The following is an 18,350-nucleotide window of genomic DNA, read 5'->3' on the forward strand; positions in this document are numbered from 1 at the left end:
CATTGCACTGATTTCATATGTTTGCAGCACATTTGTCTTGTGTATTATCATACACCGCATTGTCCTTTAGTGATTATAAAACTGACTGTCTCCTCTCTTGCTGTCTCCAGAATGTAATGCCATTGTCTGCTGGCTTGTTCAAAAGCGAGCATAAAAACCCAGTCCCTCAATGCCCTCCCCGTCTCCATGTCCAGTTTTTGACCCATGTGCTGTGGAGCAGAATGCCAAACCACTTTCTTAAGGTTGATATCTCACGAGTCAGTGAACGTCAAGGCTGGATGGTACAGTGCTTGGATCCTTTGCAGTTCATGTCCCTCCATATCCCAGAAGAGAACAGGTAGGCTTTATTTGTATGTATAAATTGAATGCGAGTAGGTGTGGGTTTTATGAGGTCAGACAAGTAGCAAGAAAATAGTCTGCTAGACAGTTCTCTTTCTCTCTTGCATGTGTGTAATATATATAAATACAAATAATATATTAGGACTTAGAAAATAACCCCTTCTTGTGGGCTGCATTTAAATTCAGTTAGTGAATTATTAACTGGGTCACATAACTATCATCACTGGTTTTATAAAACTGTTACTAGTCGTGTTCAACAAAGAGATCTCTTGAATTAAAGAGACATTGGCAATTAACATTTATGACAGATTTGGGTTTTTTCTTCTCAGAGAGAGCATGTGCTTTTGTGGATGCCAGCACTACATAGAGATGCAGACAATGCATGCTTGATTTTGTTTTGTATATTATTTTGCTGAGAGGGGAATTATGTACAAAGCTGCTGGTAACATCTTGAAACTAATCCTTACAAAGTATTAGATAGGTCAGATGGGAGGGAGCCTCAGTTGTATCTTGTGAATGTGTACAATGTCTTTCAGTGTTTTTTGTAGTCTAGTAATTTACTTGAATTTTTGTGTTAGCAATAATCAAACAACTCTGACATGCTGTGTGCTTTAAGGCTCTTCAAAACCCAATCTTGGTAGAATAAACTGTTTTGATTATGTTTTACATATATTATCTTCAGACCTGTGCATGGGATATGTGGAGAGTGAGAATTAGTGCATTGTGGTCCCTCGTGAAAAACCTAAATGTCCTGTGCAGCTTGAGAATATTTGTTAAAAAATGTTGTGGGGCAAATCCTGCTCCTCCTTCCAGGGCTGTGAAGGGCCTCAGAGGGAGTGGAACTGGCTTGGTTCCACAGCACAGGAAGCAGGTCTGGTGTTGGGGAGCTGGAGAGTAGCAGACACACCACCTGTGTGCCAGAGAGGCTAACTCAGATACCAGTCAAGTTTGAGGACGGGCATGCTGGCAGCAGAGCAGGGTGTCTCTTTTTGCCCGTGAAATCTGTGTGCATGCCTGACTCCTTGGTCTTGGCACTGAGAGGAGGATTTAGCCCTAAAAGTGATTAGCTTGTATTATGATCTGATCTCACTTTTTAAAATGTACAGATGAGAGCAAGAGATATTCATGAACTAGATGGTTTTGAAATCTCCATTGCTGCTGCTGTTTCAAATCTGAAAGACTCTGTAAGACTGTTACTCAACTCCAGTGCATATAGGTTTTGTTTGTTTTTGTTTTTAAAAAGAAGGAAATTGAAGGAAAGTAAAAAAAACCCCAAATCCTACATTTATGTTATGAAAAGTCCCAACATTACTTTTTGTAAAAGTGAGTTTTTACAAAACTTGTGACCAGTAGAAGTATTTCCGTGGTTTTATTCATGTTGAATTCTAAAGGAAACATTTGAATAAAACTTCAAAACAAATGTAATGCATTCCCCTGCGGCATTTGTGACCCAAATGTTGCATCATTGTGCTAATGTATAAGAACCTGAAAGTGAAATTGCCTAGAATATTACAGTAATGATGATGAGAAACCAAAAGTGAAAGTGAGTCATCTATTTTCATTATCCAACCTGAAATGAAAAGATGAATAGTGAAAATTTCAATTTGAATGTTGTCTTTATGTTCTCAATTATCTAAATAGTTTTTTCTAATCTAAATCTAAAGGGAAATTTGTTTTAAATAAATCAGCCTGATCCTGCTCCCACTGAAAACTATTGGAGTTTTTTGAAGTGATAGTTTTTATTCAGTCTAAACAATTTCAAGGCTTGGGTCATGATTTTTAAGCCGTCCATTGTCTATAAAATTGCAAGTTTAATTATTTGAAAGCCAGGATGTCAGAAAGTCAAGGTCCAGAGCAATGGCTAATTTGCCCATGTTGCACAATTGTAGAATTCTGAATAACTTTTTTTTCTTTTTGAGTCCTATGTTCTTAGCTACTGCACTGATATGAAACTTCCTCTAAATTTCCCCTTCTTCTCTACAGGTCTATAGATATTTTAGAACTGACAGAACAGGAAGAATTGCTGAAATTTCACTATCATACCCTCCGATTGTATTCAGCTGTTTGTGCTCTAGGGAACAACCGGGTGGCACATGCTATGTGCAGCCATGTGGATGAATCTCAGCTTCTCTTTGGCATTGAGAATAAGTATATGCCAGGCTTGCTTCGCACAGGCTATTATGACTTACTCATTGACATCCACCTCAACATCTACGCAACGGCCAGGTTAATGATGAATAATGAATTTATTGTTCCGATGACGGATGAGACCAAGAGCATTACTCTGTTCCCTGATGAGAACAAAAAACATGGCCTCCCTGGTATAGGACTCAGCACCTCACTGCGACCTAGAATCCGGTTCTCCTCTCCCAGTTTTGTAAGCATTAGCAGTGAGTGCTATCAATTTAGCCCTGAATTTCCTCTGGATATCTTAAAGACCAAAACTATAGAGATGCTGACTGAGGCTGTTCAAGAGGGCAACCTCCATGTCAGAGATCCAGTAGGGGGTACTACAGAGTTTCTATTTGTCCCTCTCATCAAGCTTTTTTACACCCTGCTAATCATGGGAGTCTTCCATAATGGGGATCTGAAACACATCTTACAGCTGATTGAGCCCAGCGTTTTCAAGGAAGGCATGAGCCAGGAGGTTGAGAGTGAAGTGCCAGAGAAGGAGTTGAGTACAGAGGATCTAAAGCCAGAAGGAGGAGAGGAAGAAGTCAAAGGGGGGCGGGTGCTGAAGGAAGGTCTTCTTCAAATGAAACTTCCTGAACCAGTAAAATTACAGGTAATGACCAAGACATTATAAGTGGCTGTTAGTATATTTCAGACTTCCTTCTTCCTTTCAGTCAAGTATTTCAAGGAACACAGCAGTCTTGCAACATATTTCAAGCCACACTTTTTTGCAGGCACATGTGCATGTTTAGTGCTTTTTTACATTATGTTTTAAAAATATAATTGCTATTGATGATATAATTTTGCATTATCCCCTTTATTGGCCTATGATAACAGTAGCCTTGGTAGACTTGTGAGACCTGTTTCAAACCAAATCTGACATAAATAAAACAGAATTAGGTAGGAAATATCTTCTGAATAAAAAAATAGAATTGTTTTATAAGTTTAGAAGCAGTGACTTCTGTATAATTTATTACATTTTCCTTTCAACTTTCTTTGGAGAATTGTGGCTATTAGTAGATAACCAAGTGAGAGCAGCTTCTAAGAGTTATTTTCATCCTGGCTGTTACATAGTTGAGTAGTGACTGGCCGGGTGGGGGGAGTTAGGCTCAAGGAGACCCAAATGGGGCATGGGAGAGGTTGGGCTAAGGGCTTGTCTACATGGAGCTTATTCAGGAACTGCCAGGCATTTAGCCATTTTTGGTGCACGCTGGAGCGACCAAGCCAAAAAAAAAAAAAAAATCTGGCCCATCAACAGAGCAGAGAAAAAAAAAAGACCAACTAAATAACAACAACAACAAAAGACTGAACCGGCACTGGAATAGTAGCAGACATAGTCATTCTGCCTCCACATGCCCAGAAGTTGCGGGAGTCATTTTGTCAGTTTAGGCAGAATGCCTCCCATTGTTGCCCTGAAACAGTGTGACTGTGCAATACCCCTTTCTGTGAGCCGTCTTAAATGGCTTTCTAGGATGGCTTTCTAGGATGAAATTTACCCCTGAGCAGAGAGAGAGCATAAGGTCTAGGTACCAATTAAATCACTGGAAGCCATCAAATTAGATTAATTGGGATATAGGTGGTGCATAGGCTTTGATCTGGGTGACCTTACCTTTAATGAATAAGAGATGGATGTAATTATTTTATAAAGAAAGATAAAGGAATTATATAGCCTGGCTCTTTAAGAGGGACAAATAGTTGAAGGGTATAAACCTTGAGGAAGCGTGCTACAGGAAATCTAACAAAGGGGAATGAAATGAAATGAATGAATAAAAGGAACATATAAGCTCAGTATGGTATAAGAAAAAACTTTAACAGACAAATTTGGTTGACTGTTGGGTGGCCTCCCAAGGGAAGTACAATAGAACCTCAGAGTTACGAACACCAGAGTTATGAACTGGTCAGTCAACCACACACCTCATTTGGACCAAAAGTACACAACCAGGCAGTAGCAGAGACAAACAACAAAACCAAACACAGTACTGGGTTAAACATAAACTACTAAAAAAATAAAGGGAAACAGCATTTTTCTTCTGCATAATAAAGTTTCAAAGTTGTATTAAGTCAGTGTTCAGTTGTAAACTTCTGAAAGAACAACCATAAGGTTTTGTTCAGAGTTATGAACAACCTCAATTCTCATGGTGTTTGTCACTCTGAGGTTTACTATAATGGAGGTATTTAAAAAGAGGGTTTAGAAGTAGAATTGACAACTCAGTAGAAAAAATATTGCAAAGTATAATCCTAAAGTGTCAGAGGATGCACTGGATGATAAAATAAATCTTTACTATAACAATTGCTTGTGAAGCTGTGTTTATAATATGTTCACTTCTTCCTGTAAATCTACTGTGCTATCAGCAAAAAATGTTACATAAAGACAGCAGAATTTTCAACAGTTTTGGCATGATCTCTCACTTGCGCATATACACACTCTCTCCCAAAACAAAAAACGAGAGGGTGCTGATGAAACATTTAACCAAATACAAAAAAACAGACATGTAAGTTGCACTCTCTCATTTGAGCTGCCCTGTGGTTATTAGTTGGGCCTAAGGGGGATCTTTACTGGTAGTAAATCATGGAGTTAAACTGCCAATAAAATGGTATTATTATTAGCCATCAGCCTAGCAACAACTGTGTTATCTGGTCAGAATTAACTTCTAAAAGGGTCTAATTTAATAGGGCATTCTGCAGCTTCTGGGTACAAATGCAAAATGCACTGGAAATAGAGACTAAGAGCATGGGCCCAAACAGCCATTTAGTGCATGGCACTGTAGATTCACACCTCAGCTTGCTGTGCACTAAATCGCTGTATAGACAGGGTCTAAATCTATATTATTATTTATTTACTCTAGCACAATTCCCATGTCCTTGTATATGTTTCTGAGGCAAAAGGTTCTCCTGCAGATAGCAATTTATAAGACCTAATACTAACTCAAGCATGACTGTGTCGCAGATTGCCGTCAATTCATCTGATAGCAGGTTCTGCCTTACCACTTGGAGTCTACAGTACCCACACTCAGTTATATGTTAACAAAATATGTGGAGAATATTTTAAAAGTTTGTCTACTTTTTGTTGCCCTTTTTCTGGTGTTCTCTCAGATGTGTTACCTACTCCAGTACCTCTGTGACTGCCAGATACGTCACCGGATAGAAGCCATTGTAGCATTTTCTGATGATTTTGTGGCTAAGCTTCAAGAGAATCAGCGATTCCGATATAATGAAGTTATGCAGGCCTTAAACATGTCTGCCGCATTGACAGCCAGGAAAACAAAAGAGTTTCGGTCTCCGCCTCAAGAACAGGTACCACTTAAAATGGGCAGTTATTCTTTTTCCAGACTCTGGGTGTGGCAGAGAACATCCAAAACAGGGATGTAGGATCCCAGCCCAGTCAGAGTCCTGTGTCCTAACGTTCAAATTTTCGTTTGGTTCTCACCCTTCTCTATGCTGGTAATTCAAGTATTTAAACTTACATGAAGTACAATATTCAGTGCAGTCAAGGATAAGTCATGTTTAACATTGTGTCAGTCAGCTGGTTGTGGTTAGTCCTAAGGTCCACACTAGGGATAATCATGACATGACATCACAGGATGTGATGTTAAACTCAATAGTCTTTATCTACACTGAGTAATATGTTGTGTTCATTAATATATCTTCACTAACTTTGTCTAGTGCCATGTAATTTCCCAGTGTAGACAAGCTTTTAGAGTACAGCCTTGCCATGCTCTTATGTCTATGTGTACAATGACATTATGGGAAAGTAGGCAGTTCTCAGATGAGGTTCTGTGGTAATAATAAAACTTAGCATAGACATATGTTTCTGGATTTCAGAATGCTTTATAAACATTCATTAATTAAACCTTACAACACTCTTTTAAACCCATTTTAAACATAGAGAAACTGATATTCAGAGAGATGAAATGATTTGACCAAGGTGGCAAAGCTAATTAGTGGCAGAGTTGGAAATAGAACCTGGGGGTCCTGACTCCTATCCTTTGCTCTAGCCACCAGATCACACTGATGCTCATTTATTATCTTTTTTACTTACTCTACTTATATGTCTATTTTTTTTCCCTCTTCAGAAATCATAGTTCTTCTGGTATTTGTGTATTTCAGTTTACCTAAAGAATTTCTATAATTGTTTTAAAACTTATTTGCACATATTTATGGAGATAATGAGCAAAAACGAAATGCAGTATTTGCATATTAACTGTAAACCCTGTGGATACTTTATTGCTCTTCAAAGTACATATTTGGAGTCCAGGCATCCTTGGCTTTACGTATTCCCCTCTAGCCTACTGCAGTGTTCAAAAAGATGCTCCCAAAGCTTTAAACTTTCCTTTGTGTTCTTTCTTTTTAAGATTAACATGCTTCTGAATTTTAAGGATGATAAAAGTGATTGTCCTTGCTCTGAAGAAATTAGAGATCAACTCTTGGAGTTCCATGAGGACTTAATGACACATTGTGGTAAACCCTGTTTTTGAATGTTTTTGTCTCTGAAATTGTATTAGCCAGATTCAATAACTTTAGCAAAACCAAGCTACCCATTAAATTATGTCAGCAACAGGTAGCTAGATAATACACAAGGGGGTGTGGATTCCTCAGTCATTATAATACAAGTAAACCCTCTCATCTGATCAGAAGACAAGAAAACACGTTACATTTTATTCGACAAGAGGAAATTTCATTCCATACAAGCCCCAAATAAATGGAACTTGTGTGGTACTCCTCTGTGGTTAGTGAATGAAATCTAGTTCCTGTCAGTATTGGGAAGCTCTATAGCTCTTCAGTAATATTCTGGGGCTAGAATAGCAGCTGTTGCTCCTCTTTTCCCTCAGTAGCATAGGTAAATTGCTCCCATTCACCAATAGGTGAATTTCACTCTATCAAAATAACTATGGTCCTATTAACCACAATAAAATGGCTGATGGACTTCACTGTTCCAGTTCTCCAAACACAAATTAAAATGAAAAATGAACACGCTAAAAAAACATGGTAGTTCACTTACTGAAACTTTGAGGCTTGGGGTTTTGTTGAAGACAGATAGGAAAAATGGTGCTTAAGCTCAATCCAAATATTTTTGTTACAATAACTACATGATATGCAACTGTCTCTTTGGTGTCAAAATGTTGAACATTGTAAGAAAATAAAGTAAATGCAAAGAAACCAAAACAAAAACAAAATTTTTTTTAAATGTTAAACACGCATCTGTGGACAGCGCAGATCCAGTTAAGAAGTTCCTTCTGTTTAAATTTTGCTTCAGTCTCCTAGAGACTGATAAGACAAAGCTGTAGATAATCACCACTTCTCTACATCAGAAGCAGGAAGCCTGCTAAACAACCAGTAGGGCCCCTTGACAATCGAAATACAAAAGGAGCTCTTAAAGACGATAAAGTCATTGCGGAGAAACTAAATGGATTCTTTGCTTCAGTCTTCACAGCTGAGGATATTAGGGAGATTCCCAAACCTGAGCTGGCTTTTGTAGGTGACAAATCTGAGGAACTGTCACAGATTGAAGTGTCACTAGAGGAGGTTTTGGAATTAATTGATAAACTCAGCATTAACAAGTCACCGGGACTAGATGGCATTCACCCAAGAGTTCTAAAAGAACTCAAATGTGAAGTTGCGGAACTATTAACTAAGGTTTGTAACCTGTCCTTTAAATCAGCTTTGGTACCCAATGATTGAAAGTTAGCTAATGTAACGCCAATATTTAAAAAGGGCTCTAGAGGTGATCCCAGCAATTACAGACCGGTAAGTCTAACGTCGGTACCAGGCAAATTAGTCTAAACAATAGTTAAGAATAAAATTGTCAGACACATAGAAAAACATAAACTGTTGAGCAAAAGTCAACATGGTTTCTGTAAAGAGAAATCGTGTCTTACTAATCTATTATAGTTCTTTGAAGGGGTCAACAAACATGTGGACAAGGGGGATCCAGTGGACATAGTGTACTTAGATTTCCAGAAAGCCTTTGACAAGGTCCCTCACCAAAGGCTGTTACGTAAATTAAGCTGTCACGGGATAAAAGGGAAGGTCCTTTCATGGATTGAGAACTGGTTAAAAGACAGGGAACAAAGGGTAGGAATTAATGGTAAATTCTCAGAATGGAGAGGGGTAACTAGTGGTGTTCCCCAAGGGTCAGTCCTAGGACCAATCCTATTCAATTTATTCATAAATGATCTGGAGAAAGGGGTAAACAGTGCGGTGGCAAAGTTTGCAGATGATACTAAACTACTCAAGATAGTTAAGACCAAAGCAGATTGTGAAGAACTTCAAAAAGATCTCACAAAACTAAGTGATTGGGCGACAAAATGGCAAATGAAATTTAATGTGGATAAATGTAAAGTAATGCACATTGGAAAAAATAACCCCAACTATACATACAATATGATGGGGGCTAATTTAGCTACAACGAATCAGGAAAAAGATCTTGGCATCATCGTGGATAGTTCTCTGAAGATGTCCACGCAGTGTGCAGAGGTGGTCAGAAAAGCAAACGGGATGTTAGGAATAATTAAAAAGGGGTTAGAGAATAAGACTGAGAATGTATTATTGCCCTTATATAAATCCATGGTACGCTCACATCTCGAATACTGTGTACAGATGTGATCTCCTCACCTCTAAAAAGATATTCTAGCACTAGAAAAGGTTCAGAAAAGGGCAACTAAAATGATTAGAGGTTTGGAGAGGGACCCATACGAGGAAAGATTAAAGAGGCTAGGCCTCTTCAGCTTGGAAATGATAGAGGTATACAAAATCATGAGTGATGTTGAGAAAGTGGGTAAGGAAAAGTTATTTACTTATTCCCATAATACAAGAACTAGGGGTCACCAAATGAAATTAATAGGCAGCAGGTTTAAAACAAATAAAAGGAAGTTCTTCTTCACACAGCGCACAGTCAACTTGTGGAACTCCTTACCTGAGGAGGTTGTGAAGGCTAGGACTATAACAGTGTTTAAAAGAGAACTGGATAAATTCATGGTGGTTAAGTCCATAAATGGCTATTAGTCAGGATGGGTGAAGAATGGTGTCTCTAGCCTCTGTTCGTCAGAGGATGGAGATGGATGGCAGGAGAGAGACCACTTGATCATTTCCTGTTAGTTTCACTCCCTATGGGGCACCTGGCACTGGCCACTGTCGGTAGACAGATACTGGGCTAGATGGACCTTTGGTCTGACCCGGTACGGCCATTCTTATGTTCTTATTTAAAGTTATTTATGCCCTCTTCCTCTGTAAATCACCTCTTCCTCTGTAAATTACAAGAAAACAGGAAAATTTAGCTGCTCAATTTGTAAAAGGAATCAGCAGTTGACAACCAGCAGAGGGAGGTGGCAGTTGAGCTATTCCACATTTAAATTCTGCCCCCTCACCTCCCCGCATGGAGAAAGCGGGAGCCGAGTCATGTGATTTTTTTTTCCTCTAACTCATGCCCTGATCCTGGAAGGGGTCCCTAACTCAGGCCTTCAGACGTGTCTAGAACTCAATTGATTTTTTTGCCTTGAGTTCCTTCCAGGATTGGGTCTTAAACAGGAGGGATCTTCAAGGACTCTTGCTATTGTTATGACATTTCAAATTAAATATTTCAATTTTAAATGGAAAAGAAAAGCTACAAAAAAATGAAAGAGCTATGCCAAAGCCAGTGAGAAGAGAGATTATAGTAGGGCAGAGTACATGTATTTATGTAGTCAAAAGGAAACAAACAAATTTGCAACTCTAGGTTGTAGATGACTGGCTAATGATGACTTCAGCCAGTCTTAATTTGAGGATTCATATGTTGTGTATTGGTTAAAAAATAATCATTTTGATATTCTGCAAATCAGACATATGGAACTGGAATTTTTTGCATCAATAACTGTAGAGTGTTCCTGTACTCTAACTGGTTTAGACAATTCAGTTACATTATTTTTAATTGCTTAAATTCAAAGCAATTTCCACCAATCAGATTGCAATTTCCATACAAGCTGCTGGTCTTGTGGATAGCTTGAGCAGTGGCCAGTGGGGCTGGCCCCAGGGTCCCCTCAGGGCAGCAGCCTCCCGGGGGTTCCCCAGAGCAGTAGCCCCTAGATAAGATTTAATCAGGAGTATTTATAGCACAGTCATGGACAGGTGACTTTTACTAAAAAATTACCCATGACTTAATTGTAATCTTATCAATGACCAATGCATTAACATTTTCCATGCGGTGAAATGCAATAAAACAGCCTGTAAAGGGAATAGATCACATCCTAAATAAGAATTAATGGAAAAAAGGCAAATAAATTTTAGAAACAACCCAACATCTTTATCAAAAATACCAAAGGAGCAAGCAGAGTGATCTAATGTGAGGCAGAATCATGCTGTAAAAGTGACCATCATATTTTTAAAAAGTTGAATAATTCTGCATTTGAAAAAAATACTAAATGACATTTTCACCTTGAACTCATATAGTCGTAACATTTTAATATTAGTTATGAGCCTGGACCAAACCCTTAGGTTTCAAATGACCGTATTTTAGATAAAACCATAAAAATGAAAAACAAATCTTGCATCAAATCAACATATTTTGGATTTTCACACCTTGGTTTTCCTAATAACCTGCCTGTCACATGTGCCAGGATATAATGAATGGAGTTACTTGCTCATACTTACTCACTGAAAAATGAATTAACAGCCATGCCAGTAATCTCACTTCTATAATGCCTTTCCACTGAGGATCTCAAAATACTTTACAAAGCTCAGTCAGGTGTCACAAAATCCCCTGGAATTCAGGTATTATCCCATTTTGCAGATGGGGAAACTAAAGCGCACACAAGCTAAGAGAGTGCCCACAGTCACACAGTGCATAAATGGCAGAAGCAGATTGTAACTACAGGATTCCCAGCTCCCAGTCCTCTACTCCAACCTTTAAACTGATATAGCTCTTTTGAAGCAGTACTGTATATTTATTTGTTTGTAGTACACTTAGCTAACAGAGCAGAACAAAATCAGTTTGGTTATATTTTCACATTTGGACACTGAGCACAGCTCTCATCTGTTTAATTGTACTTTTTTAGTGATTTAATATTTGTTGCTTTCAGGAATTGAATTAAATGAAGATGGAACCCTAGATGGAAACAGTGATTTAACCATTAGAGGTCGCCTCATGTACTTAGTAGAAAAAGTCACATATTTAAAGAAGAAACAAAATGAGAAACCAGTTGATAATGATGCTAAGAAGCCCTGTAAGTAAAATGAAATTAAAGTCCAGTGTAGTCCTGGTCTGAAGGGGAAGGGGGTGGAAAGTTCTGGCAGCTCTATATATGTTGTGTGTCAGAGGAAGTTAGATTTTAAGGGAAGCGTCTGTGTGTACCTTTAATCTTATGGCTTGAACTCAAAGCAGATTAACTGAAGTTTTTGGTATGTACAATATTGGTTATTCAATGGGATCGTTACTTCAGCCCAAGTATTGTCTGAAATGTTAGCCAAAACACTTATCTTTTTTTAAGAAGATATGTATTGCTGTATACTAAATTAATGGTCCAATAAACAGCAGCTGACAATGGTGATACTACACCATATAAATAATAATAAAAAGATGATAATAAAGAGTCATGTTTTCAAAACTCATGGAAAAAGTATCTGGAAGTGGAGCTGGCCACTGCTGTACAGTCACTCTTCAGTGAGGATCTAGTATAACTTCGTGCTCTTTTACACTGTCCTACGCAGTAGTAATATCTATAACTTTAAAGCTAGCTTCTTGCAGCAAAATATTACTACTTGTTTTTCCTCTAATGGCATATTTTCCACTTGACACAATGTATTACATTGTACCTCAGCCTGTTAAGAAAACAAGAATAGTTTTTTTTCTAGATTGTGCTAATTCTAATATGCTGTATAATGCATTCAAAGATACTGTTAGAAACATGAGAAATTAGTTCTGATTTTTTTCATTCTTCACTCTTTTTTAGCCACTCTTCAGCAATTGATTTCAGAGACCATGGTACGCTGGGCTCAGGAGTCAGTAATAGAGGATCCGGAGTTAGTGAGGGCCATGTTTGTATTGCTGCATCGGCAGTATGATGGTATCGGTGGTCTGGTTAGAAGCTTACCAAAGACCTACACCATAAATGGTGTATCAGTGGAAGATACAATCAACCTCTTGGCATCCCTGGGCCAGATCCGTTCCTTGCTCAGCGTCAGAATGGGCAAGGAGGAAGAGAAGCTTATGATTCGTGGATTAGGGTAAATCACTGGAGTACAGTAACATTTGATTGACAGATCTCTTACTTTTCCAATTATTTGTCTCATTGTTATCACTTGGGTTAAGCATACTGTTTGACTATAAATATGTCTGTTTGGTTTAAGGAGACTAAAAGAAGTTTTGGGTTGCAATAGATAGGAGCTTCAGTAGTTCTAAGATCTAGGCTTTAAAGCATTGTTAACAAAAATGTCTTTTGAATAGTAGTATACTGCACTATAAGGTCTTATCTTTGTGGAAAATTCATAGAGGGGAGAAGCAAAAGTGAAGAGCTTTAAAGTCCTACAGTAATGTATCAGTCATATTTGAGACACTATAACTTCACTTTAAAGGATACAAGCAGGATCAGCATTTAGACCTTTCTATAAATTGAAGAGATAGAGTCTGCATACGCATATAAATAGCCCAGCCATCAGTAAAGGTCACCCTGGGACTTTCAACGCCAAAAGCCAGAGGTTTCATCCACTTAAGTTTAAGGAGAATACATTTATTTGTGAGATGTTAATGGGCTTTGTAGCTGATGGAACCAGCTACTAGGAGAGTCATGATTGCACTCAGACCCCAGTGTATTCCATAAATCTTCTAACTGCCAGCACAAATTCATGTTTCTGAATTCACTAAAAGGGAAGAATTGGATTTTCCACTTCAGTTTTTTATTGTTGCTTGAGGCAGTGTTTTCCGTCCTCTTGAAGCAGCATAGCCCTGAATGCTATGTAATGGCCATTAGTTGTGTAGGAGAACAAAAAAGAAGTTTTTACCCAGCCTTAATCCTCACACTGATTCCTCTGCCAGTCCCATAGCTTTCCCACTATTAGACCTTGCACCTAGCAGAGCACACCTAGAGGACACATCCAAAACTACTCCCTTTTTATGTTCCCCCTCATGTTGACTATGGACCCAGAGCATTTTCAGTCCTGATTAAATAACCCCAACTTTATGTATGAAGTTGCACCATTGTTTTGACACATCAGGAACATTTTAGTTCCTCAGAAATGCCTTTGGTGGTAATTATTGAAATATATTTGACTTTTCAGTAGCAATTACACTCTGTACACATCTCTTAACTCTGATACTTCATGATGAGCTGAGCATGCTCTGTACCTCACAGGAAATGCTGGTCAGCTTGCCTCTTACATTTTCCTCTCTTTGTATGTGGCTTCAAGCATTATATATTTGGTGGCATTATTTTATTGCAATGTACTTTTATGAGCAGCAGTGAGATTCCCTCCAGAGTCTGACAGTCAGTAGAGAAGTATGGTCAGAAGTGATTTTAATTTAATGAGATAGCATCTGTCTACTTGAATTAAAACTTCCCTACGTTTTCTTCCACTGAAATTTGTAATTCTGTGTAGGTCTAATTATACTTGCATTTCATTATTTATAATGAAATCCTACTATATATATATATATTAAAATGTAAGCATTTTAACTCTTGTAATGTAGTTAGTACTATTTTAATTATTTGCATTACCAAGTAAGCCACTAAAACTCTGACCTTTTCTCTGTAGGTATATGATTAATAACCATAGGGAGTCCTCAGATCTATTCCCCTCTGCCATAAGAGAAAAATGTGGCAGATCCAGGAATGCTTCTCAGGCCTAGATCCTGGAACTTGAAGGTATCATAAAAGCCACAGATCCAGGCACCCATCTGCTCCAAGCAGACTTCCAGATCCAAGTAAGGTTGGAACTGGGGGATGCCTCAACTCATTGTCAGTGATCTATGTGTCATTTTTGCCCCCTTTACCCTGCATTCCATTCTCTATATTTGGTGTAGGGGTCTGATACTTTGCCCATCATCTTCTGGTAGGAGCAGGCCATGATCTCCTCTGACTCTTCCACCTACCTTTGTTTGAGGAGTCTCCTATGAGGGCCTATTGGGCTGCCCTTGGTGATCCCTCCTCAAATTAAATCAGCTCAATTTTGAACTCTTATATTCTTGAAATGTTGTGTCTGACTTGTCTCAAACTCTTCAGAAAAGTTCTATCCTAGTTCAAGTTTAAGCTTGTTACATATCTGATGGATTGGTTTAATTTTACCAAAATTCAGAGTATACATTTTCAAATTGCCCTAAACACTTTTTCTATGTATCACCTTGTATCCATTCTTAAATCCACACACACTGATAAGATAGCCCTTAAGTGATCTGTTCTCATGTCAAAGAGCTCAAAGTACCCTGTCTTAACAGTTCCAGAGGTAACTGGCCATGTACATAGCACCTCTGTGGGATTGATAGATGGCTAGTATTTAACTAAATTATGCAATTGAAAACCAGAGATAATAGTTTAATTGATTCATGAAGTCAACACTTGCAGAGTGCATACTAGCTGCTCACTGAAAAGAGCAATGCATCAATTATTGTAAGTGCAGTGACCAATTACATTTTATCTCAAATAAATATGAGGCAGATATATCATAGCTAGATGTTTAAAAGTAATAAGGAAAACAATTCCATTCATTATTTTCCACCAGAAAAGAAGATACAAATATGTTTCTGTTGTCTCTAACCATTCCTATATCCAGGGAGTACAGCTAGCAGTAAAATAGCTTTTGACCATCTGAGAGATGAGACCAGGATGTTTGTCTTAATGAAAAGGCTGACGATATTTAATCTTTGCTCAAGCCTCACTTTCATTCTGATAAGTGTGTCAAGTCTTGTGAGGAATGCGGTGTCAATTATCCCGCTCTTACCATGGATAAATGGGAGCATTGCTCAATCATATTTAAAGTCACAATTTTCTTTTTTATCATAATAGAGAGACAAGGGGGTGAGGTAATATCTTCTATTGGATCAACTTCTGTTGGTGAAAGAGACAAGCTTTTGAGCTCCATAGAGCTCTTCTTCAGGTCCTTTTCATCATAACGTTGTTTCACAAAATACTGCAGAGTCTTTCTGAGGTGTCACACTTTATAATATGCTCAGTAATTATGCCAAGTATTGTAAGAGTTATGCTTTCAACAGCCTGTGGTCTTGATACCACTGTCCAGTCCTTGAAGTGTCTTACGTGTTCAGGACTGCTCAGTTCCCAATAAAGGAGGAAAATCTAAGCCACGATATGGTGTAGAGATAGAAGAGTCTATGGTCACTCAGAGGAATAAGAAAGTTAAGATCCTTGAACACAGCCAAACCAGCCTGCCTGTGGCCTCCCTGAAAGATTTGCTTCGCCCCTCTTTTCTGACAAGTCATGGCCCATGGCACACACAGTAGGTGCAGGGAGTGGCACATAGCATGAGCAGCTTTCCTGGGTTGAAATTCCTGGTACAGATCCCATAGTAACTTCCACCTGAAGGCTTGTCTGAGGAACAGGAAGAGGAGGCACCTAAGTCATTAGGGGCTATTAGAGTTGAGCACTGCCAGTAATGACACAGTTGTTAGCTATGCTGCAGAGATTATGTAGTGTGGCTGATGCATCTGGTTTTTGAGATTTTAGTGTTCATGTTTTCAAGCTTTTCTTCACAACCATTTTTTAACTAAAGCTGAGTTACATAATCAAATAACTCCAGGAGCAGAAGCTAAAAGAACAACAAAAAATATCACAAGACACAGTATTATCAGGAGAATTAACAATACTGTTGCCTCATTTATAATTATCTAGTTATTTTCCCTCTGACCTGAGGCACATTGCTTTCAAATTTATTTCTAGGTTGTGTATAATTTGAAGGCTTGCTACAGCTTTTAAATTGTAATTACTTTAAAAAATATTCATGTTTATTAGACATCTCCATCTTTATGTAAAATAATATTGACACTGTAAATTTCAAACTTGGTGCCCATGTTTAAAGCTGCATAGCTGAAATGCAGTAGAAAGGACAGAATGTGCTCTTGAGCAGTAATTCACTCAGGTTAATATTTATTGGAAAAACAGTAAAGTTCTTATGATTATTGTTCTTTATGTGGCTAATACTTGAAGACAAGAGGATAACTGGAACTAAAGACATGTCTACACTGCCCTGAAGTTGGGGCTATTGGGGAGTGAATAGCACTGTAACTCCTGTGTGTGGCTGCTACAGGCATGAACTGAAAGGTTCCTATTTTGCATCAATGTAGTCCTGTTTGAAAAGGAGTACGTCAATGTGAAGTAGGAACCTTTTTGTTCATGCCTGCAGCAGCCACACGGGGATGTTACAGCACAGTACTTCGGGGTGTACTGCTGTTCACATCTCTGTAGTCCAAATTATGAGGCAGTGTAGATGTGTTGTAAATTCTCTTTGCTACCCAGACCCTAAGACGCATGGAGATGTAACAGGCACATTTCTACAGTACCAGTACTGCTAGTGCTGTTATTTGGGACAATGTTTGCCAAGGTGCATTCTGCTACTGGAAAAAAAAATTCCTTCACTTCCGTCATGTATACTACAATCTTTTAATTAGACAGAATGAATCTCAGAAACTCTGACTGCAGAATAATTGTTGTTTAATGGATAATTGAAGCTTTCATTGTCACATTGCTTTGGGTTCCATTTTCCATTCTTTACTCAGGCCGAGCTCACAGTGACTTCAGTGGGAGTAAGGACTGCAGGACTGGGCTTAGACTGGTTAATTTATTATTATCATTTACCCACTGTTCCTGTTTTGCTGCACTGTATTTCTCTTTGTGGAAATCTTATTGCTATTCTGCAAGAGAACCATATTGGGCTTTTATTTCACTATGACTCTTATTTATTAACATCTTTTTTTTTAATTAAAAAACACGTCTAGCAGTCTGACCAGTTTTATAGGGGTAATCCAGGATGTTATATTTATGAATTATCATATTGGTTACATCTATGTAAATTACTTAGTATACAGTACTAAGCAATATTTATGTGGCAGGAAAATAAATTAGAGTAAATATCAGATTTAGGCTTTAGTTAACTAAAAAAAAAAAGGAGGTGGCACATGCCTGTGGGGTGGGAATGTCAGGGAAATGTTAGATTCACCGATTTCAAGGCCAGCAGGGACCATTACGATGATATACTCTGACCTCCTACATGATACAGGCCATAGAACCTCACTCAACAATTCTTGCTTCAAGCCCATAACTTCTGTCTGCACTAAAGCATATCTTTTAGACAGACATCCAGTGTTTAAATCAAGACTTCAATTGATGGAGAATCCACCATTTCCTTGGTCATGGCCCTCTAACCCTATGGATGTCCTAAAGCCATGAGGAAATGCTACTAATCCTGGGGCTTTTGTGAAAGGTGCTAGACCTTTGCACGACCCCTTGGGTATTTCCTCCACCCACTCAGAACCAAATGCCTGTCTGCCTGCCCCTTGGTCAATTTCCTTGTGGGTTTTATATGGAATGATGCTGCAGAGAATATCTCTACTTGTCACCCCCCTTTATGCCATCCAGTCACATTACCCCTCAGCCCATGGACTGTATGGTGTCCAGCAAGCAGTCAGAGGCTGGTGGAATGATGCCTCTTTGGCTCTACTTACTTCACCTTGACAGATTATAGGCCATAAGAAAACCCTTCCTGCAATTTTTGTCACCTTCTGCAACACATAGAAAAGGGGATGACATGATCCTGAGGACCGGACTAAGTCTAATGCCACCCACCTTCTGCACTGTCGCGGCTTTTATAACTCAGACAAGATCTCCCAAATTGTTCAGTGTGTGTGGTTGAAGAGGGAATCTTGAGCA

The 18,350-nt window shown here is 38.5% G+C and overlaps 1 protein-coding gene across 4 annotated transcripts in view; it reads left to right on the forward strand.

Annotated features, from left to right (window-relative positions):
- RYR2 (ryanodine receptor 2) overlaps positions 1-18,350 on the forward strand; it is a 737,385-nt gene that overhangs the window by 450,645 nt on the left and 268,390 nt on the right. For all 4 annotated transcript variants that reach the window (XM_030556966.1, XM_030556967.1, XM_030556968.1 and 1 more), the window contains 6 exons: positions 111-337; positions 2,323-3,124; positions 5,605-5,805; positions 6,864-6,969; positions 11,562-11,705; positions 12,432-12,705. In XM_030556966.1, coding sequence (XP_030412826.1) covers positions 111-337; positions 2,323-3,124; positions 5,605-5,805; positions 6,864-6,969; positions 11,562-11,705; positions 12,432-12,705 — 1,754 coding nt within the window. The remainder of the gene's footprint in view (positions 1-110; positions 338-2,322; positions 3,125-5,604; positions 5,806-6,863; positions 6,970-11,561; positions 11,706-12,431; positions 12,706-18,350) is intronic.

The sequence above is a fragment of the Gopherus evgoodei genome, chromosome 3, assembly GCF_007399415.2.
Source record: "Gopherus evgoodei ecotype Sinaloan lineage chromosome 3, rGopEvg1_v1.p, whole genome shotgun sequence".
Taxonomy (NCBI): domain Eukaryota; kingdom Metazoa; phylum Chordata; order Testudines; family Testudinidae; genus Gopherus; species Gopherus evgoodei.